General features: G+C 41.3%; 2 protein-coding genes across 2 annotated transcripts in view; both read right to left on the bottom strand.

Annotated features, from left to right (window-relative positions):
• Positions 1–2,105, bottom strand: part of LOC309396817 (proton-coupled amino acid transporter 1-like) — a 35,224-nt gene extending 33,119 nt beyond the window's left edge. The window contains exon 1 of the mRNA XM_081962279.1: positions 2,081–2,105. The gene's annotated coding sequence lies outside the window, so the exon portion shown is untranslated. The remainder of the gene's footprint in view (positions 1–2,080) is intronic.
• Positions 2,106–7,038: 4,933 nt separating this feature from the next.
• On the bottom strand, positions 7,039–23,735 carry GM2A (ganglioside GM2 activator). Its single transcript, XM_081962366.1, has 4 exons — positions 23,343–23,735; positions 17,724–17,876; positions 10,762–10,944; positions 7,039–9,847 (listed from the first exon to the last, which is right to left on the bottom strand). Exons 1-4 carry the CDS (start codon positions 23,457–23,459, stop codon positions 9,677–9,679), a joined length of 624 nt encoding a protein of 207 aa, XP_081818492.1. The 5' UTR covers positions 23,460–23,735; the 3' UTR covers positions 7,039–9,676.
• Positions 23,736–24,238: the final 503 nt, after the last annotated feature.

Below are 24,238 nucleotides of genomic sequence, written 5' to 3'. Positions count from 1 at the left end.
CCTTCGCAAAGCCAGACCCGGCTCTTGTATAGCAGCAGTCTGGTTATTGCATCTGCAAGGAGAACTCAGTTGGTAGCTAAGCGTTCAGGGCCTTTCTTGGTACGATTCTCAGATGTTGCCATCGTTATCCCTATGAGAAATCCTGCAATCGTCCTGAGTCGTTCGACATTGGTCTCCGTTTCGCGGGGCGGCTGCTCTCTTCCCAAAATGGATTCTGATGACGGGTGAATTTTTTTTTTGGGGGGGGGGGGGTCTTGTAAAATGCCCTGAGCAATTTCGAAGTGGAGAAAGTAAAGGTTCAAGAATAGAATGGAATCTTTCCGGCAGCAAAAAAAAAAAAAAAAAGGAGTGGTTTCTAGCCTCGTTTTTTTTAGCTGTCGCCGAAGAGCTTCAGATTTTTAATAAATTTATTAACTAGGCGGCCAAGGGAAAGGAAGGAGCTCGTGCGGGATTTTTCACCGAGACTTGAAAGGCCTGTTAATTTAATGCATTATTTATTATTTCTGCCGGACATCAAATGCATTCACCTGACTCATTTTAGCTGTGGTTTGTTGAAACAGGGCTCGGTCACCTGTTTGGATCAGTACGGCACACTCTTTAAGTTGGAACTGGTTCAGAATGCCTTGGCCTGGCATCCAATCATTGCACCACTGTTTGCCAAACTGCACTGGCTTCCAAAGTGCAGTCTGGGTGCAAGATTGTTATTATCCGTAAAAACCCGTTGAGGCACAAGGGCCTGTAATGCAACTGCCTGCCTCCCAATTGTTCTGCTTGTTGCATAGATTCGACAAAATCGGCTCTTCTGTGACAGAGTGCCATCTAGCGGATCCAAGAAACATGGCTATTTTTTTTTTTTTTTTGTCTGTCAAAGCACCTGATCTGTGGAAGTGTTTCCCCCAAGATTTACTGGTAGACAACCTTGACCCTATTATAAGGCTCTGAAGACTGTGAGGCAATGTTTCTCAAACGTAGCCACTTTTAAGTTATGAGTTACTCTCTAAGTTTGCTTGTTTTCTTGGAGACATTTCATTACCCAAACTAGGTAACATCATCAGTGCTGGTAAAGAATGCTGTTTACTGCCAGGTGATGTGATTATATGTCAGTTTATAATGACAGCAAACAGCACTTTTTACTAGCACTAATGATGTTACCTAGTTTGGGTAATGAAATGTCTCCAAGAAAACAAAGCAAACACAGAGAGCACCAAGGACCCCTCATTTCAGCCCTGAGCTACAAATATTCTCCTTTATTGGTACTTTAAGTTATGTCGACTTCAACTTCTAAAATTCCTCAGCCAGGCTAGGTAGGATTTCTTGGAGCTGAAGTCCACACATCTTACAGTTGCCAAGGTTGAGAAACACTGCTGTAAGCATTGTTTAGCATATTGGTAGGTCTCCTTGGTTAACAATTTCTTTTGTCTTTGATATGCTCTGCTTTTGTTTTGTTACATCAAGTGGCCATGCAAGTTGCAAGAAGTAAACCACAGTCGCTGGATTCCTGTGTTACGCTTGATGGTAAACCATAGTTTGCAAACCTTAGAGAATACCTGGGTTCCTTTAGTCGGTGCACTGCAAACTCTATTGCTTTGCACAGTGAGCGCAAACCCAATTTCACTGATCATCAGGCCACACATAGATAGTTCAACAGAGATGAGTTTTCATCTCAGAATAATGAAGTTTTAAGACTGAAACTAGATTGCTGATAAAATCTATAAGCAAGTATGTTTGGATATACAAGCAATGAACTTATCCCATGAACGCAGTTTAAATAGTCTGCAATCACGTCACATGCTAACCCTTAATCTGCTTCATCATGGCTTGCAAATAAGCAAAGCATATTTTGATGTAGGGGACTGCACAAACCCAGCCAGAGAGCCCAAAGCTCTTAAGTATATTTGCACTTTTAGATACAAAAACCAGGAGTAAAATTTATCTTGTTCTTGTCCTCTTAGATCAGATTTGCTAAATATGCCCTTTGATTAGTCCCCTTCAATATTAGAGCAAGATTCCCCAGTGTGTGTAACTGACAATGAACTGACTTCTTTTTCCCAAGATATTTTACACCTCAAATCAGATATACAAGTTTTTTGGCTCCATAAGACACACTTATCTTTCCTGGATGGCTTTTTAAATTTTATATTGGGGTTTTAAACGGGTTTTAAAATTGTTTTTAATTATTTAAATTGGTTTTGGGGTTTTATATACAGACAGTATGTGTGTGTTGTTTTGTTTTGTTCAATGTCTTATGTTTTGTTTTGTTGTTTTGATTTTGAATGGTCTGTACACCGCCCCGAGTCCCTACGGGGAGAGGGGGCGGTTTATAAATTAAATAAACCTTAAACCTTAAACTTTTCCCCACCCCCAAAAGTGGGTGGAAATGTCTGTGCATCTTATGGAGAGAATATTGCATCACAAAGCCCCTCCCTTCCCACCCCCTGCAGCCAGGAACTCTGGGAGCTGTAGTCCACAAGCTACTGGGAAATGCCAAATGAGAGATTGGAGGCCAGGAAGGCGTCAGGGTAAGCGGGCACCTCTGACGCAGGGGTCAGGCAGGGTCTTCTGGTTGAAATGTCTTTGAATATTAGTAGCTTGGCGTGGTAGTTGTTGGTTTGAGCTCCGAGCTTGTCAATTTGGTTGCAAACGTTTCACCCTCGTTCTAAACCCGGCTGTTGGAATTCACATTTTCTGAGTTGGCACAACACAAGAGAGCATAAGGGAGCCACGACCCACAGTCTCAGAGAGAGGGGGGAGGGAAAGAGAAAGAGAGAATGGGAGGGAGAGACAGACAGACAAAGAGAGAGGGGGAGGGAGGGAAAGAGAAGGGGAAAAAGAGAGGGGGGAGAGAAAAAGAAAGAAGGGGAGAGAGGCAGGGAGGGAGGGAGGGAGGGAGGGAGGGAGGGAGAGAAGCGGGAAAAAGAGAGAGGGTGGGAGAAAGAGAGAGCGAAACTTTAGACCCTAAATTTATCTCGCAGATCACTTTGAAGACTACAAGTCGTCTTCTTTTTAATTGTGGTTTATAGGACTTGTAATACGAAGTCGCAGAGGAGATGTGGAACCTGGTTGTCTTCTCTGGCTTGCAGAAAGCAAGGAGGCCAATGCGAATGATATACAAGATGTAGCAATCTGCAAGGTAACCCTGACAAAATAAATTACTAACAATTGCTGTAGGTCACAATTAGGCAAAAGCAAATCCAACAAATAAAAAACAAGAAGGCTGTAATTGGAATGTCCTGGAGGTTTTTTTTTATTTATTCCGGACCCAGCCCAAGCCCTCTACAATTCTACAACTTTGCAAAGTCTAGTTTTTGAGATTAACAGGGCAAAATCATGCCCACCCACGCCGCTGGGACTTTTATTTCTCGTCGGAGAAGAGGATGCCAGTTGTTGTAGTTCTTTTAAAAGGGAGTCGTGTGGAACTGTGACTTTCCCCCCACTGCTCTTTTCTCATAGTGTAGCCCGCATTGGTGTTTTAAAGTAATGTTTATCAAACTGGGCAATTTTTAAACGATATGTGGACTTCAATGATTCCCCAGCCAGCAGGACTCTGGGGAATTGAAGTCTGCACATCTTAAAAATTGCCTAATTTGAAAAACAGTTATACCTAGGGGACTGGAGGCTAAAACGTATAAAGAACGGTTGTTGGAACTGGGTATGTCTGGTTTGATGAAAAGAAGGACTAGGGGAGACATGATAGCAGTGTTCCAATATCTCAGGGGTTGCCACAAAGAAGAGGGAGTCAAACTATTCTCCAAGGCACCTGAGGGCAGGACAAGCAGCAATGGGTGGAAACTGATCAAGTAGAGAAGCAACTTAGAAGTAAGGAGAAATTTCCTGACAGTTAGAACAATTAATCAGTGGAACAACTTTCCTCCAGAAGTTATGTATGTTTCAGGTTTTTAAGAAGAGACTGCACTTTTCTGAAATGGTGTAGGGCCATGATGGCAAACCTATGGCATGCATGCCTGAAGTGGCACATGCGGCGGCGTCTGTTCCTCCTCTGGGTTTCTGGCGCGCATGCGTGCGATCATCAGCTGGCCTTTGTGCATGCAGCAGTGCTGGAATCTGGAAGAGCTGCATGCTGGCCATCTGATTGTTGTGCGCGCATACGCACCAGTAACCAGAAGACTATCTGGCCGGCATGCATGTGCGTGCCAGAAACCGGAAGATCATTTTCCCGCGTGCGCATGCCCTCTGGGCCGTTCCTCTTCCGGGTTGCAGTCCAGATGAACGTGCACACTCCCTTTTCAGCACTCGGTGTTCAAAGGGTTTGCTATCACTGGAATAGGGGGTTGAGCTAGAAGACCTCCAAGTTCCCTTCCAATTCTATTTTGACCGAATACTATATACATAACCCTGGGAAATTTATAACCATCGTAAATGCATGCCAGTTGCCAAGTGCCCAATAATAACGATGTCACTATTTTGAGCAGGGAGTTGAACCAACGGTTATTTTGTTATTCTGTTACAGCTCCAAATTGCAAAACAATTCGCATAGGTGACTTCATCTAACTGAAGGTAAAATTTCCTCTTGTTATGTGCCTGCAGTTTTTGTGACACCCCCCCCCCATGGAAGGAGTTTGTCACATGAGTGTCTGCAATAGTCCAAACGCTGACCTTTGCAACGACACCTCACAAATGCCGTCATAAGTGTCTTTTGGGGGCAATATCAGTCGCATCAGTACTACACAATTTGTGTACTACTGCCATCTGGATAGCAAGGTGCAATGACATTTGTGTGAAGTTGCTGAATGTGCGTGAGGTAATTGCACTTGGCATGGCTGTTTTGCCCCTGTGTTCTTTCCGGATGGTTGTTTTTTCAGCCTGTCTGTGCCTTGCCTCTGCTACACCCATCTGTGGTCCTCTCAGGCTCTGCTTCCTGCCCTCACTACACTGTTGCTCCATATTTGGCGCTCCGTACTCAGAATGAGACGGCGTTCCATATTCACAGTATTCTGATGGGGACACCTAACATAAGGGGACATTTCTGATGGGGATGGGGATGTAAGGGGGAAGTGCAGAAACAAAATAGTTGTATGAATAGTGCATAATAAAGTGTCCTCTTTATAAACTGTCCCCTGTAAAGGTAAAACCTTAAATGTGTCCCCCATAACAGTGCGTGAGCCGCAGATCCCGCCGCATAACAGTATGTCTGCAGCAGATCCCCTATAATAATGATGTTCTCCTTGATGTTCTCAGCTACAGTGCTTTCATAACAATAAAGGACACATTACCGACTGTTCTTTCACTACTGTGTTTTCTTGGCAGCAAAATACTACGGTACCTCCTCATGCTACATACAAGTATGTCAAAGCAGAAAAGACTAGTATATAAAATCCCTTTTAAACTGGAAGTAGTAAAATATGCTAAGGAACATGGAAACAGAGCAGCGGAGAGACATTTTGGGTCACCTCCAACTGAAAAAATGATAAGAGAGTGGAGGAAACAGGAGGATCAGCTGCAAAAAGTAGATAAAAGTAAGCACACTTTCCGTGGGCATGCCGCAAAGTGGCCACAGTTAGACGTGGACATGAAAGAATGGATCACACATCACCAGAATAATGGCTTCTCAGTTTCTACAAAAATGGTAATATATGAAGCCAAACGCATTGCTGTAGAGAAAGGCATTCAGGATTTTACTGGATCACCATCGTGGTGCTACAGATTTATGAGGCGATGTGGCCTTGCTCTGCGCAAAAAAACTAGAATTGCGCAAAAACTGCCAAAAGAATATGAATCTAAGATTCTGTCTTTTCATAAATTTGTAATTGATGCTAGGAAGAAAAATGATTTTGAAATTGGCCAAATTGGGAATATGGATGAAGTCCTGCTAACCTTTGATGTGCCATCTAATAACACCGTTGATCTGAAAGGTGCCAAAACCGTAACCATGAAAACCTCAGGACACGAGAAAACACATTACACGGTTGTGTTGTCCTGCTGTGCAGACGGTACCAAATTGCCACCTATGTTAATTTTCAAAACAAAAAACTTTCCAAAAGAAGCAATTCCACAAGGAGTTGTTGTGCATGTCCATGAGAAAGGATGGTTGGACGAAAATGGAATGAGAGTATGGGCTGAAAAAGTGTGGTCCAAACGTCCTGGAGGGCTTCTGAAAAAACCTGCTTTATTAGTGCTCAACCAATTAAGAGCACATATTAGCGAAACTACAAAAAAGAGCTTTAAAGAAGCGAAGACTCATCTAGCTGTAATTCCTGGGGGTCTTACCAGCCAGTTGCAACCTCTTGATGTTTCCCTCAACCAACCATTTAAAGTCTTTATGCGAGAAGAGTGGAACAAATGGATGGCTGCTGGTAATCATGATCTGACACCGACTGGACAAATGAAGAGGCCCACTATCACTCAAGTTTGCGAATGGGTGAAAACATCTTGGCACTCGGTGAAGGATGAAATCGTTGCACGGTCATTCAAAAAATGTGGCATTAGCAATGCTTTAGATGGAACTGAGGATGATATCATTTATGAAGGTAGCGAAGAAAGTGGTATCAGTGATTGTGAGCAACTGAGCTTCATAAATTCTAACACTAGCGATGATGAGTTTTTGGGGTTTCCAAAAAAGTAGAAAAGTGATTGAACCTTAAAAGTCTCTCCGCATTTGTTAATGATGGTGATGATGTTTCTTAATACTGCTGTTGACTTTATAGGGTTGAAATATTATTCGGCTATATTTTATTAAATATATTAGTACACCATTTGGTTCAGAATATTTTTTTTTCTTGTTTTCCTCCTCTAAACCTAGGTGCACCTTATTGAGCAAAAAATACGGTCATTTTATATGGTTGTTTTTTTTCACTAACTACTATCAAGTCACTTTAATAAAATCTGTAGAAAGGAGGATGTAAAATAGCGGTTAAGAATGTGTTTAGTACTATGCCTGTTTATGTAATAAAATACATTAAAATGAGACATCTTCATGAAGAGCTTTTCTTATGTAGTGATAGGCTGTTGCAGTCCAGATGCGTTTTTTTAAAAATATGCTGTATTGAAATTCATTTTCAATAAATGGAACTGGAAACAAAATCTGGTTTTGTTCTAGTAGTTTTAGTAACTAAATCATGTTTTTTAAAATCCAAATAAGAATTTTCCTAGCTATGAATCATTATGCCATAACAAATTGTTAACATTTGTTGCCTGATTATCACAAGTCTATTAAAAAATACTTCAACTGAAATAGTAAAAGGTCAGCAACTTCAAATTGTCGTTAAAAGCAATAGAATCAAAAAGTACATTTCTGCACAGAAATGCAGCTGTAGAAGCTAAGCGTCTTAGTGCTCAGAAAACAAAGTGAAAAAAAATCAACAGAATACATCCAAGGTTATTCCTTGCAGTTGGGAGAAAGATTCTGTAATTTTAAAATCAATAACTGCCACCAAGCCTAATTCTTAAACCAGAGCTATAAGGGCAAGGATTGTTTTCCGGATTGTTTGCATGAATGCACCTTAAGTACTAGCTAGCTTGGTCAGGGGACAAGGATTATCTGCATTGCACCTAATTGGTTCTGGCTAACTGCAAAAAGCAAAGCTGTTATCATATCTAATATATTTGGATGGGAGATATCCAAGGAAACGTCACAACTATAGGTTAGACTGGAAAGTAAAAGAGAACCCCAGAAGGTTGCAAGGACATACTATACTTTTCTATTATTGCTGGAATCAATTACATACTGTAGAAACATTTAGGCAACTACAAGGAGTCAAGTCCAGCTCTAGAGCAGCTTACTTTTCAGTAGTCCAAAATATCTAGAAGTTAGTCTGAGAGCTTGTAGGGTATAGCACCTAAGGTGCTAGAGTAGAAATGGGAAACCAAGTTCTAGTTTTCCCTTAGATGTGAAAACCAGCTAGGGAACCTCAATCAAATCATTCCTTCTAGGTCCAAAACAGCTTCTGTCTCTAACAAACTGGTGATTAAGTATCACTTCATGGTATGTCAGCTTGGATTTAAGAATTGCAGCAAGCCCAGTGTAAAAGTAGCAGATCCTGCAACCAACGCTCAAAAGAACAGCAGACCAATGTTTCCTTCCATTAATAAAGATGCTTATTATAACGGCTCATTGTTAATACTTCTCAAACACCGTGATCGGAAGAGGTTTCTAATTTTAAAATACTTTGCTGAGTCAGCAATAATACTTTCGTTGCATCAGAGACTAGCAATAGCACTTAGATTTATATACTGCTTCACTATGCTTTTACAACCCTCTCTAGGTGGTTTACAGAATCAGCATATTGCCCCCAACAATTTGGGTCCTCATTTTACCCACCTCGGAAGGATGGAAGGCTGAGTCAACCTTGAGCCTGTTGAGATTTGAACTGCCAAACTGCTGGCAGTCAACAGAAGTAGCCTGCAGTACTGCACTATAATCACTGTGCCCCATCACTCTTATCACATGTTTATTACTTGAACTTATTAGTCGCCCCCTCTCCCCACAGGGACTCGTTGTTTGGAGACTGAACCTTCTGTAACAGAATATTTATACATGGCATTCAAATTATGGCACAATATCACATTTAATTGATATCTTATTTGATTATCTCCTGAGTCACTAATTTGTTCTCCAAATAGACAATTAGTTTTGTTTAATGCACAGGATGTACGGTATGTTAGAAAATAATAGATAGTTGGGTTCTACTATATTTGTAAGTGCAGCCAGCTAGTTGCTTAGGAACAAGAAAATCAATCTTCAAACAAGGATAGAAATGCTCATTTAGAGGAATATGTGCTGCTTTGCCCAGCAATATTCCTGCAAGCACTTAAGTTTTTTTTTTAAAAAAGAGTTAGTGCATTCTTATATGAATGTGGAAACTGCTCACTTTAAAAAAAAAGCTTCTTTTCATGGTTGCTGTGACTCACCTTCCCAAGTAAACATTAAGAGTATGAATAAAAGAACAAGGACACATGTTTTTTATGCAGTGGATAATACTAGCTAACAAAATGTACCACTTAAAATAAGAGGGTATAAATGGAATGTATTGCAAAAACTAAATGGGAACAATCCTGATTTTGTCAGTATTTTTCTTAGCTCCCTCATTCACAAAGCTCATCTCAGGATAAAAAAAAGGCTAGTTGAATTGCACACGGCATCTTTTAGAAACTGTCCATTCCTTTTTAAAAAAAAAAACCAACTATTTCTGGTATACTGGAAGAGCCACTCCATATAGGTTCTGTAAAGGGTCAGAGAGGTAACCAAATCTGGATAGACTGAAGGAGCATCCACAAAGTAGAAAATGTAATTTCTCCAGGATTTTTTGACACCTGGTTCAGATTATCCTGTCATGCCTTCACTACCTCATCCCTTGAAGAGGCCTCTATCTACCATTTAAGATTCTGGAATGTAGGGAAATATAATAAGGGAATACTGCAATGGAGTGCTCTGATGCTGGGCCCATTGCACTGGCAATGTGTCTGCTAGCTAAACATATGCTTAAGATATGCACATTTCCATTGCTATAATTTGTAAAACCTGGTCCTTAATAAGTTTTAGATGGACAGGCAACTTTTTCTAATAAGGAGCATTATTTCCCATTGTGCTCCCAGTAATCAACAGCAGTCACAAAAGCAGTAACTATAACCCTTCCTCTTTAAATGCTGCAAAGTAACTCTTCATGTTAGTCATAACAGGATAGAAAAAAGCTGGAAGAAACACGGCCCTTGACACTGAGACTCAGTGTAGCCACCGCTTCTCTGACTGCAAGGAGAAGGACAGCTTGGTGCAGGACATTTCTTGGGCCCCGTTGCTCAGCACAACTCTCATCCTGTAATCTCCATTGGTGAGGAAAGAAGGCAAATCCATGTTTGGTATGAAGAATTCAGAGGAAGGAAGGCTGTAGGTACCCTGAAAAGAAGAAAGACAAACCATCCCATCAGTCTCCATAAGTTGATACACTGCCTTTCCCTGTCTATCAGGGAAAGGCAGTCTATCAGTTTCAGTACCAATAAACCACACCAAGGATATCTTTTAAAACGGAAGCCGAAATGAGGAAGCGTTTACAGGATGAACCACTGAACTAGCTCTTCAGTGAAATCAGTAGAAGACCAATGCAAATTGCTTAAAAAAAACTGTGTGGTTGAAAATAACCCATTATGGATAAGTCCACTGTCTCATCTATACTGTTATTCAGTTTCTCGAAGAAGTTGTGAATAGTCAACCTAGGCCAATCTTCTATAACCCAAGACGTTGGCCAGCTCCTCCAAGAAAAAGGATAATTACTAGGGCAAGGTGAATTGCTAAAATCAGATTTGAAAAAGAACTTGTAAATTAACACTGGCAGAATAGCGATGGGCAACAGAATCGGGCTGAAATGGGGCAAAATAAGGAATTCTGGAAAAGTTGCACAAGGATGGCATTTTGTGGTCTGTCTTTCCATAGCAAGCCATATGCTTTCACTGAAAATCCAGATTCCCCTTTGAAAGATGCCCAGTTCTATTTGCAAGTTAATTCCTTTATTTTAATGCATCATTGTTTTTTAATTGATAAGGAGTTGTCAGAGAGATGTGCTGCATTACAAGCCACTTGAATGTATTCCTTTTGTAATTGTAAGGCTGAGGTTATGTAAATAGTAAAAAAAAACCAACCTAAAACATTAGGGCAGATTTTACTATGGCTGAAAATCCTGGCAAGTTTATCATCTACTGAGCTGCATGAATGGAGGCACACAATTATTGGGGGTGCACAACTTTACAAAGAGAGGAGTATGAGGAGCTGCTGTGTTTCCAAGACTAAGAAACAAAAGGAGGAAGAAGGCTTACCGCTTTGAATGGGCAGTGACATGGAATGCCGTAACTTTGTAATGGCGGTGGACATGGCTCGCCCGGAGGGATGAGACTATCCAGCATGGCGCAAGCATCATCATAGGTACAGCTCCCAAGCTGATCCACACAAGGGATTTTTATCCACATATCTCCAAGCTTCTTCTCCAGTATGACAGTTGCCTGGAAATAGACGTGAGCATTAAATATTCTGTCTGAAAATTTCTTCATGTTATTAATTCAACATGGTGTTTCTCTTCCCCCTCCCCACCACAAATAGGATGTTGACAACAAATTAGTTAAAATAACTTGAGAAATCAGTGATTGCACAGTCAATTTTCTGAATGTGTATCACTATTTAGGCTACTCGCTTGGAAAAAATAAAGTAATAAGCCTGATTCATCTTTAAATATACAGTAGGAGTGAGGAACTGAATCTGGTCCAACAGCTAAATTCGGGACCCCAACTTACCTGGGAGAAGATAAATGTCAGGGAGACACACCTTGAAAGAGGTGTAAACCTCAGCCTCAGAAAAGCTCTTTTTCCTTCTACCGCTGTCACCTTTAGGACAAAGGATGCCACACTCTCCCCATAAGCTCAACTGGGAGATGCAATTGGAAGTTGCCATTTTACTTTTCTATTCATTTTGGGATAAAGTATGGGAGAAAGCCATTTGCAAAATATTACTTAATTATAAAATGTACCATATTAAAAGAATAAGTTCATGGACAGGATTTATTCTCCATGAAATCATCCAACATTACAGGAGTTAAAAGGGAGAGTAACAATATCATTCTATGAGGAGTATTAATAAGCAAAACATACACTCTAATGTTAATCTATAATCAAGTGGGCACCCCTGATATAAGTCTAATGATCAGATGGGAAACTAATGACAGCCAGATTCAACTTTTACTTTAATTAAGCAAGGCAGCTTTTATGTTCTCAGATATTTCCTTGGATTTCCTTGGATTTATCATAAGCCACCACCTGTGAGCAGTAGAGAGCTATACAAATTCTGCAAGGTTCCTTCACACTCTTCTCGTTTATATATCCTTATTAGTACAGACAGCAGTTTTCTCCAACCTGATACTTTCCAAAGTTTTAAGTTAACATGTCAATCCCCACAACCTTGGCTGGCTAATAGATGAAACACCATCCTCTAACACTGTGATGGCAAGCCACAAGTGGCACGCAAAGCCCTCTCTGCAGGCACGTGAGCCATCGCCCCAGCTCAGCCCCACTGTGCATGGGCGCGGGCCTCCCGCAGGCTAGCTGATTTTGCATCTCATGTGGGAGGTGCGCGTACATGCACGGGGGTGCACACACATGCACGGGGGTAGCGCCCCCCTCGTTTCCCCATTTTTGCTCCCAGGAGGCTGCAGGGAGGCCTGCTGGCCTAAAACAGGATGGGATGTGTGGTGCGGCCCCCCGCAGCCCATTTTTGCTCCCAGGAGGCTGCAGGGAGGCCTACTAGCCCTAAAATGGGGCACAGAGAGTTACGCGCATATGTGTGGGGGGTGGGGAAACACGAGGGGTCACATGTGTATGTGGGGGGAGCATGGGGATGCGCTTGCGCAAGGGGTGGGGCGCACGGGGGGGTCATGCGCACATTGCATTATGGGTGTGGGCGCACGCTTTCGGCACGCGACGACATAAAGGTTAGTCATCACTGCTCTAACGCATCTGCAAAGTATCAGCTGATGTCAAAATGTAACCTCTTCTTTCCCAGCCGTTTATTCCCATCCCTTTTTTCTCTGAATATTCTCTAAGAGCAGGGGTGTCAAACTTGCAGCATCACATTGTCACGCGACATATCGCAACTTTTTTTCCCTTTTGCCAAACGGGGGGTAGGGTGGGGATGGCCAGCGCGTGACGCTTCCGGCCCACAGGTCGTGAGTATGACATCCTTGCACTAGAGCTCCTAAAGGAAATCAACCCTGACTATCCTTTGGAAGGACAGAGACTGAAGCTGAAACTCAAACACTTTGGCCACCAAATAAGAGAGGGCTTGCTGGAAAAAAGACCCCGATGTTGGGAAAGACTGAAGGCAAAAGGAGAAGGGGATTGCAGATAGTTAAGATTGTGTCACTGACACAATGAACGTGAATTTGGGCAAACTCCAGGAGACAGTGCAGGACAGGGCGGCCTGGTGTGCTGTGGTTCATGGGGTCATGAAGAGTTGGACTGAATAAGCGACTGAATAACAACAACAAATGGCTCGACGCCATTGCTCTGTGCTGGTCCTCAAAGGAAAAAAAAAAAGCCATCACAAGCACAGTTTAAGTACACAAGGTGGCCATGCATGCAAAAAAATCCCCTAACTAAGCCTCTGGGCTCTGACTGAATTGTCTCTTCCCCGCCCAAAAGCATGATAAGGATTCACAGGAGAAGTACTCACAAGGTGGGTCAGCCAGTGTGGTATCAAAGGTCTCAGATGCTTGTCCTGTTTTCTGTGATGCCTCTGAGAACAGCTGAAGCGCTGCTTTTTTTTTTCCCTATGCAAGGAATTCCCTCCCTTCCACAATGGCCTGACCACTGCTTTCAAATCAGCCCCTGAGTTTTCCCACACCGCCTTCTCTATTCATAAGCAGATACAATTTATCTCTCACTCATTTCCAGCACCTCCCAAAACACAGCGGAAGGGAGTCTGCCGCATGGAAGTTGGGAAGAACTGGTGTGGACTCACTTCTCACAGGGTGTGTGCGCACGTGAATTATTGAGTCACTTTACCCTTCCTCGTCTCCACAGAGGTCAGCTGCCACCGGGGTTTGCTAAGATGCTACTGTTTCCCAGAAATTTAAAATACAGCCAAGGGACAGTGACTTTGTGGTTTGCAACATCCACCGGCCATAATATCTAGTTGGGCTAGATGGGAAACCATTGCACTATGAAATGAAAACATAGGTGGGAGGCAGGGCATTCATTGAATGAATGTCTTCGGATTTTTCTCCTGTTAGCTGGAGGAAGTAGCAACAGGCACATCGTTTTCCAGCTTTCTGAGTCTGGCTGCAGCTGAAGATGTCAGCAAACTGGCTTCCAACAACTTCTGAATAGCAGGAAATTGAAATGAAATGCTCTTGAGGAACATGCCCGAAGGAACTGTACTTCCTCAAGGAGAGATGAGAGTTTGATTGTCCCTGACTTTCATTTTTAATAATCAACCTAATAAATACTTTCCGGACTACCAAGTTGCACTTTTCCAAATTTTGCAATATAGTATTTCTCTCTCTCTCAAAAAAAATTAAAATCTCTGTTTTAGTCCAAAGACGTACAGGAATGTTTGAGGAAACTATATGAATTTTTAGGAGAATCTTCACACAGTTTTGTGTTCTTAAGTGATGTGGAAATTGGACTGAATGGATTTGGGCATGCAGTCCCTGCAAAACTGCCATGGCCAGGGAGCAAACTGCACACCTGGACAAAATCTTTCTGCAGAATTGGAGAAATCCAGCGTAGGTTACAGCACCCAAATAAATGAGTGAAATTAAATTATCAGAGGCAACCCACTGAGTTTCTCATGATGGATTTTCTACTTATGTTCCATTTTCACAAGACACTATGTGGCCTCTAACATTTTAAACTAAATCCAACTTCTCCAAGTTTCCTATTGAAAGATATTAAGCTTACTTTGTTCTCCAATGGGTAATTTTTCAGGCATTGCTATCAAGACCAATGTACTCTTGCATAAATATTAAGAGAACCTCTGGGCCAGGGGTGTCAAACTTGATTTCACTGAGGGCCGCATCAGAGGTGTGTTTGACCGCAGGGGGCCAGGGGTGTGTGGCCAGGGGGCATGGCCAGCTCAATAACTGTTTTTGGCTACGACGGCCTCCTACAGCCCTCTTCCAGCAAAAGTGGAGCTTGGGAGGGCTGCGTGCCCCAGCCACCCACCAGTTCTGATTTTGCTGGCAGAGGCACTGCGGGCTGGTCCTTCATGATTTCCAGGTCAGTCCAGTGGGCCAGATCTAAGCACCCCACAGGCTGGATCCGGGCCCTCGGGCCTTGAGTTTCACACCCCTGCTCTAGGCCTAAACTCAAGAAAAATCCATGTCCTATGTCCAAGCATGTGCTGTCTGGCCACATATGAACAGTATCTCCTTCCCTTCCTTTAAAAAAAAAGAAGGTTAGAGCAAAATGTAGACTAGTGGTTCTCAACCTTCCCAATGCCGCGACCCTTTAATACAGTTCCTCCTGTTGTGGTGACCCCCAACCATAAAATTGGTGTCTCGGTTCCTAAGACCATCGGAAATACGTGTTTTCCGATGGACTTAGGTGACCCCTGTGAAAGGGTGGTTCGACCCCCAAAGGGGTCCCGACCCACAGATTGAGAACCCCTGATGTAGACGATTCAGGTTTGAAAACAACCTTGAACATGTAAATGTACATATCATGTCACTGTTTTCTAGTTAGAAGCAAACCTCTGTTTGCCATTTTGAGTCAACCACACTTCAAGCGAATGAACAAACCATAGCATTATATCTGAAAGGATTCCATATTTAAAACTATCTTGTGACTCTAGAGCAGGAAAAGCCAGTGGGCTATCAGTTGATTCAAGCTGAAGTCCATGGGAGGAATACGGAAGGGTTCCAACACTAGGTGGGTCGGATACCATCCTGGAGATTACCCAAGAACACAAAGTCCTACTACTTCTTTTGATAGGATTTCATTCCATTTCATCTGATATCCCCATCTCAATGCCTGAAATCCAGAACAGGAAAAACAGCACTAGAGCTCAAAAAAAAATGGTGCTAGAATGAACACAGCTACGAGAACTAGTAACAGAATGATGAAAAAACCAGTAAGACAGGAAAAGACTTGAGAACATGGGAAAGTAATAAGAAAACAGCGTACAACATCTGACCTAAATCACAACTCGCATTCTCAGGCCTGGGGCTCAAAAGGCTCATATCTACATAATTTTTCAAGACTCATAAAGTTTTGCATACAATCAGGTAGGCTGTATCAGTACAATCAAAAAATTCAAAGCAATTTTCATTATATTTACTCTGTGGGTGTTATCTACAGCCTTTTAAGTGTCTTTGAAGGCTGACATCATTCTGGATATGAAATTACTGAAGATGTCCTGGTTTTATTATTATCTCTTAGAAATATGGCTGAGGCTAAACTATGGCATGGATAACTACAGGTAGTCCTTGACTTGCTACAGTTCATTTAGTGACTGTTCAAAGTGTACAACGGCACTGAAAAAAAATGACTTCCGACATATTTCACACTTATGACCATTGCAGCATCCCCATGGTCACATGGTTTACATTCGGATGCTTGGCAACTGACTCATATTTATGACGGTTGCAGACAGAGTCCCAGGCTCACGTGATCCCCTTTCGCGACCTTCTGACAAGCAAAGTCCATGGGAAAGCCAGATTCACTTGATAAATGTGTTTGTTAAGTGAATCATGTTACTAATTTAACACCTGCCATGATTCACTTAACACAGGGGTGTCCAAACTTGGGAACTTTAAGACTTGTTTAAGCTGGCTGGGGAATTCTGGGAGTTGAAGTCCACAAGTCTTAAAGTTCCCAAGTTTGGACATCCCTGACTTAACAAATGTGGCAAGAAAAGACATAAAATGAGGCAAAACTCACGTAACAAATTTCTCACTTAGTAACACAAATTTTGGGCTGAATTGTGGTTGTATGTCAAGGACTACCTGTAGTTGCTTAACCTGAGACTATAACCCAGAATTCACTTCCATTTTTTAAAATGTTTTATATGGCTACCTAACTCCCAGTTCGCGTACATAATGCAAAAACATATAAACCAAATTAGCCAATAACACTACGCACTATATGCTGAAACAAGCAGTATCACAATACAACATAAGGGGGGTCAAAACAACACATATTCCAACGACATTACAGGCCATTCATTGCTGAGTTGGTTCAAGAAGTTTCTCAACCTTGATCACTAGGAAGTGTGGACTTCAACTCTCAGAATTCCACAGCCAGCATGGAGAGTTGAACTTCATACTATTGAAGTGGCCAAAGTTGAGAAACACTGCCCTAAAACATCTTCAAGCACCCTTTCCTTTTTCTGTTTGGAGGATGGCCAATTTTTTAGTCACAAGGAACTGAAAATACGAAGTGGGAACATTATGCAAAATGCATGGCTAATATGTTCCGTATTTGGGGAGTGGTTTTTTTTTTTCCATTTTTAATGGTGTAGGGCAGGGGTGTCCAAACTTGAGAACTTTAAGACTTGTGGACTTCAACTCCCAGAATTCCCCAGCCAGCCATGCTGGCTGGGGAATTCTGGGAGTTGAAGTCCACAAGTCTTAAAGTTCTCAAGTTTGGACACCCCTGGTGTAGGGCCTATTTTAGGGCATATAGCTTCCCTGCGTTTTCTGACTTTAACATGGCTGGAAAGTGCAGCATCACTTTTCAACTACATTACACTGCTAAACTCTGGCAAAGAGCCTTGGGTCTGCAGACTATTCACTCCTAGTGTACTGGAAGAAATGTCTTTCTATGACAACAACTAGGAATGGAAATGGTTTTAGCAAGATGCAGCACTAAGATGGTTGTGAGTTATCTTGGAAACTAAGCAGAGTCTGCCAGGGTTGATGCTTTGATGGGGCATCAGCTGAGAATGACAGAGCTGCTGAGTGGACTGGAAAGTTGAAAAGAATAAAACCCCAGAAGGCAGCTTTCTATTAGGTTCCAAGAAAACTGCATGGATTCAGTCATCAGGATTTGAACATTACTCAAAGATGCCTTTATCTAGGAAGGAAAGAACAAGGAGGGAGCTGAAAAAATTGGGGCTATTGGTGTCCAAGTTGAGCTGCCACAAAAATAAAATCGTATATAATGCAATCTTACATCAGGCCTGGTTTACAGTTAAAGGCACCAAATAAATATGTTTATTTTAACAACTATACTACTATCAGAGATGCAAGTAACAATTTTGGTTTGGTTTTGATCCATCACTTTTCACATACCTTTAGAGGAGAACAGAGGATTATCGTGCTGGCTCCTGATGCACTGACTGTCACATCTCCAGGGACAGCAATCGGATCAGGACTTACAGATAGACTCTTAATCATTGCAGGTTCCGATGGAGGACCACAGTTCTCCCATGCAAAGTTTTGGACCTAAATGTGTGAAGAAAGACCAGATTTAAACATGTGCATTAAGTTTGACAGGAAGTCCTTCCCCAATCTCGTTGGGAAACTCTGGGCTAAATTGGCAATTCAGCTCAAATACATCTGGAAAACCCCAGCATAAAGACAACTATGTTATGTTTTCCTTAACAGGATAAATAATAGTTAAAAAAACTTGAAATGCATAATTTAATTAAGGGGAAAAGGGGGAGAAGTTGAAATATCCCTTTGTGCCTCTAATCGATTGAACTAATTGTAGTTTTCCTTCCTTTTATTCAATACGATCTGTACTTATATGATAAATCTGCATTTTTTAGACTTTCTTTGAAGGCTCCCATGATCCACCGCACTAGGTCCACCGCACTAGGTTTAAAGACATTAGAATGCTATTTTCCAAGATTTCTAGACCAAGCTTCTGCCAAACATGTAGTTTTTCTGTGAATTTTTAATATGGAAAACCATCAGATCATGTCAAACCCTCTGTTTGGAACTAGAAGTGGTACAAAAAAAAGATTTATGACTTGAGTTAATCCTATATTTACATTTGGTTCCTGCATAAAACTTATTGACATAGGTGGCCTTCAAAAGTCAACAGCCAGAAAACATTTGTCTTCTGGTTGTTTTCTTTGAGTAGCAAAGTTCAAGCTAGGCTATAGCAAAACTTGAAAAAGGCAAAAGCTTTCTGAACAGGCAGGAGAACTAGAACAGAATTCCCATCCAAGATGTCTTCCAGATGTATTGGGACTACAATTGTCCAGGAGCTTGGTCACCACTTCTGAAGAGCCCTAGATCAGACGAAGCAAAGCTAGAATGTTGCCGTGGCTCTTTGCTTTGCAGTATCATCCCATGGTGGTCTTGGGATGACAACTATTCTACTACCTGCTGGAGAATTATCTTCGCAGTTATAATTCCACTACAGGTAGTCCTCGACTTACAAATACAATTGAGCCCCAAAATTACGTTGTTAAGTGAGACATTTGTTTTGCCCCATTTTATGACCTTTCTTGCCACAGTTGTTAAGTGAATCACTGCAGTTGATTGTTAGTAACCTGGTTGTTAAGTGAACTTGGCTTCCACATTGATTTGGTTAGTCAGAAGGTCACAAAAGGTGATCATATGACCTTGGGGTATAACAATGGTCATAAATAAGAACCAGTTGCCAAGTGTCTGAATTTTGATCACAGGATCATGGGGATACTACAAATCTCGGAACTGTGAAAAATGGTCATAAGTCACATTTTTCAGTGCCGTTGTAACTTTGGTCACTAAATGAACTGTTGTAAGTCGAGGATTAGCCGTACAATGGCCTCACTGGACACTACAGAAGCCATCAAAGTCCTATACTTCCTTATGAAAATGCAGGATTCCAGTCCTTCAGGATTGTCAAGTACCAGTACTTTTAATTTTTAATGAGAAGTGCTTCCTGTGTAGGCGTTTTCTATTGTTAGGGAAAGCCTTCAAGGGACTGGTTAGACAGGATGACTCTCCTTAGCTCCAACTGGTAAAATATCAGTTGAAAACCACTTTTAACACAGAAGCAAAGCACCACAATCTATCAATTTCATCACAAGAGTACTTCAGGTCTGTACATGTAGGACTGGTTATGTAACAGTCGTAACACACCTCAAAACTTCATGGGGATCATTGTGTCCCTTGCTCAATGAGGTGCTTATTGGGTAAGTCTAAATTTACATAGATCTTTAAAAAAGAGAATCAGGATTACAGTTTAATTATTAAGTTTCATATTTAACAAACACAGCATTCTTGTGCAAGGACACTTTATCAAAGTGTTGCAAAACCTCTGCTTCTTTTGGTCAACTGTAATCTATGACAAACTGGTAATATGTCATTTGCAAGATACCAATAAAGGAGAATATTTGTAGCTCAGGGCTTAAATGAGGGGTCCTTGATGTTCTAAGCTTGATTGTCTTTGTCTTTATTTATTGTCTTTATTTATTTACCCAAACTAGGTAACATCAGCAGTGCTTAGTAAAGTGTGGAATTTGCTCTCAGTTTATATTCTAGTGGCTTCAAGATCACTTCCATTAACACTGACAGAACAAGCCATTAGAATATAAACTGAGAGCAAACCCCTACTCCTTACTAGCACTGATAATGTTACCTAGTTTGGATAATGAAATGTCTGCATAAAAAGAACCAAGCTCTGAGAGCACCAAGAACCCCTTATTTAGAATGTAATGTTTTATAAGTAATATTAGAGATAATTTTGAAAGCAAACTTATTAAGATTCCAAACTAGGTATCCATTTTGTAAAAAGAGGTGTTTAAGCCCATGCAGTGATTGATCAATCAGTAGCCTTCCAAAAAGCAGAGTAGTATATCCAAAAAGAATGAGTGTCTTATGTATCCCACATCCTAGAACTGCACCAGGAATTCATAATGCATATGGGAAATTATGTCTGCATGCTATGTCATGCATTAAATTTTGTGAAATTTCAAAACAACAGCTGTTCTTCTGAAATAAGATGGTGGGCTTATTCCTATTGCCCAGTTGCTCTGTCTCCAAAACCAACCAGCAATCATTTCTAGTAAACAGGAACATCACTTTGTTCACGCACAGGCATGTTTTCCAGCTGCTGTTTTCCCCTTTATCCTCTTGGAGTGCTCCTGTCTGTTTTGGCTGATGTGGTTTACTTCCTTACAAATTATTTCCAGAAGTCCAATGGCTACTTCACAAAGGAATAGCCCTGAATTGCATCAATCATTACCATGATCTTATTGTCTTTTAGAGTGATCTTTATCAGTAATACTATAATAATGGTAGTAATATTTGTATTATAAATAGAAGACTGACAGTTTGAAATCTGGCAAACATTTCTATTACTATTCCCCACCCACCCACCCATAATCTCACTAGTTTTTCTTAAGGGTTGTTTTGTTTTTTTAAAAAATCGGCCTCACATTTCATAATTCCCCCAGTCATTTGAAATTAAAGGGTTACATCTATTCTGGGTTTCCCCACTCTGAAGGGATCTGGAGAAATAATAACATGATGTATCACTGTAAAAGGTACTCAGGTAAAATAAAGGTAAAGGTTCCCCTTGCCCATATGTGCTAGTTGTTACCGACTCTAGGAGGCGGTGCTCATCTCCGTTTCAAAGCCGAAGAGCCAACGCTGTCCAAAGAACTCTCTGTGATCATGTGGCTGGCATGACTAAACGCTGAAGTAGCATGGAACGCTATTACCTTCCCACCAAAAATGGTTCCTATTTTTTCTACTTGCACTTTTACATGCTTTCGAACTGCTAGGTTGGCAGAAGCTGGGAGAGGTAATGGGGGCTCACCCTGTTACATGGTGCTAGGGATTCGAACTGCCAAACTGCCTACCTTTCTAATCAACAAGCTCAGTGTCTTAGCCATTGAGTCACCTTTTTTTAAATAGTCCATTAAAAAAAATTCTGAATTTTGACCCAGCAACCTTCTATTCTCAAGGCATATGTTACACTCACTGCACCATTGTAATGTTACTCATAAAAGTAGCTATAAAACCAACACTTCAGTAGGAAAAGCATTATTTTAAAATTGGATACATGTGCATTTTGAACTTAATTCTGAGTGTGTGTCCTCACCCCACAATATAGCCCAAAGGTTATTTTCAAAAGGCAACTGGACTTCCTTAGTTTTTTTCCTTGAAAACATTTCACTTCATCCAAGAAGCTTCTTCAGTTCTTCAGAAATGTTTTCAAGGAAAAAAAACTAAGAAAGTCCAATTGCCTTTTGAAAAGAACCTTTGGGACAACATGGTCTGGATGACTGAAAATCTCCACAGATACTCTCATAAGACCCATCCCTATCAGGGGAAGTAATTGTGATTTTTCCTGGAACAGAAATGAGGAGGGGGCAGCAACAGCTGGGCCAATGTCCAATGAGAGGATGTGGTAACAACAGCCAATTGACAAAGTGTACTTCACAAGCAGAATGTCCCCTGAGCTACTCCACAGCCACAGGTGCCCATGTACAATTAGGTAAAATCTAGAAAGCTGGTGGTGGTATATGTACACAATCCTAGGCTGAATGACTTAAAGTTCTAATTCAATTTGCAGCAGAATCTTATGTACCACATAGAACCAATATCACAAACTTACTCCTTCTTTACTGCCAACAAGAAGTTCATTGAACTACTTTGGATTGTTCCTTTCCTGAAGGCCAGCAAGCAGTAAACAGCATATTTAATAACCATAGCCTTATTTTTAAATATTTTTAAAAGTCCTATTATTGTATTAGTTATTTTAGGTATTGCTTATTTTTTATGTTCATTTTACTGCCCCGTGTTCTGTATTTAATATAATCTGCCCTGAGATCTTTAGGATAATGGTCAAGTCAAACATGTTTACATTAATAAATATTTATCTTGCTGCTACTCTAAAGGAAGGAGGATGAATAGGAACTCAGCAAAACACAATTCCATATATTTTGTGTGATAAACACTATTCAAATTTGCATTCAAGTACAAAGCCTTGAGCAAGATACTATCTATATATACTATCAGAGGGGGTGACTAATATAATTGCAATTATTATTATCACACTGCTGTTTGCTCTGTTCAAATCTAAATGATCAAGTATACTATCAGAAATTTTCCTTAGCCTGGATCTAAATACACAATTACACAGAAATAATTTCTCTTCCCATTAAGATGAGACCTTGGAAGTCCCACTAATTATGCTTGGAGTATATTCCTATTAATTTCTAACTGGAAGGTTTATATGAGTAGCAGCGATGAGAAGGGCTTTAATACTCCTAAAATTCATCGGTGACAAGAATTAGCTACAACATCACATGCATAGTCATTAGGACTGCCTGCAAAAACATAACATTAAATTTCTGCTAACAACAACAAAAAGTAATCAGATGTGAGCTCCTGATAATAATAGCCTCACTGTTTGAAACCCATTGTTGTTTGTTTTCCAACTAGATTGACAAGCCAAGATATTATCAACTACTCTTTTAGTATTAAATCCTTCAGAACTACCCCAAAAGGAGTGTGTAGAATTATAAGAGGTTCCATCACACACCCGCAGCTTAAAAATAGTTTCTGACTTACGTTTTCACACAAATAGTCTGAAGAAGGGAACTAGGATAAAATATGAAATGCAAAAACTGAAACGTACAAGGAGAGATTTTGTGGGGAATAATTAACCTTTTTGAAGGGGAGGGAGGGAGGGGAATACCTACAATTCCCGCCACTTCCCGCCACTTCTAGCAAGATTAGGTTGAAAAAGGAAGGCTCCACTAGCGCGTTATTGCACTCTAGCTTCATACATACGTGCAGATCAGACGCCACTCATCGTTATCTCTGTCAAAATAATAAAAATGCATTTCCCCAGGGAGCCCCCTATTCTTTCACATTCAAGGATCGGCCACAATTATCCCTCGCCTTCTTCCACCCTTCATGCCAGTAGCAAAAGCTAAGTCATTTACCACTGCTGCCATTTACCTTGCTCAGGGACCAGGTAATGTCCGGCGCGACAAAGCGTTGTTGTTGGGGTCCCCCATGGACAGCTGTCAACAGCTGGAGAGAGCCGACGGTCAGCCAGAGCGCCAAAGCCTGCATTTCTCGGATCAATTCGGCTAAAATCAGAAAGTATGCAGCTCACAGGCGCAGAGAGATCTAGCTCTTCGAGGATCGCTTTAAGAAGCTCCAGGAAGCAAAAGATGCAAGCTCAGCTTTTCTGGGAGGAAAACTTCCCAAGAGTCCAGAGCCCACCAAAGCCTCGGGTTTTTCTTTTTGCTTTTACTGGCCTCTTGTCCTCTCCCCCTGCATCAGAGGTACCTGTGAACCCGCCTCCTTCCTCCACCAGATCTCTTGGCGGAGAAAACGTGACTTCTTTCGCAAGCTCTGAGACCGGAAAGGGAGCTCTCTCTCCATGCTCCGATGCGAGGCAAGGGCCTCTGACCTCTGCTGGTACGGAAGGTGCATCGCCCAGGCGTTTCGGTTGCGGTAACTTTACAAAATGATTGATTTCTACTTTCTTTTTTAATGCTTCATTTTTTTAATACTTAAAGTTTTTTTTTCATTTTCATAAATAACCACAAGTATGCTATTACGTAACCAACATCATATTATATTGTTAAATGTTTACATCAATTCGTCTTACCATCAACTCCCAAAAACAATTACTGGCTCTTCTGCTCTCCATACACCATATTTGTACCTTATCCCTCACTTTCTTCTCCCTCTCTCCTCCCTCTCCCTCCCTCCTTTCTTCCCTTTGTCCTCCTTCTCTTCTCTACTTCCCCTTCCTTTCTCCTTTAATGCTTCATGGGGGGGGGACCCCATTGGAATCTCATTTTCTCCTAATCTCAGACTTTTTTGTTTCTACTTCAATTTAC

Source organism: Natrix helvetica, assembly GCF_964273705.1.
Source record: "Natrix helvetica genome assembly, chromosome: 1".
Lineage (NCBI taxonomy): Eukaryota > Metazoa > Chordata > Lepidosauria > Squamata > Natricidae > Natrix > Natrix helvetica.
Note: the sequence above shows the minus strand (reverse complement) of the source record. Positions and strands in the feature narration are given on the sequence as shown.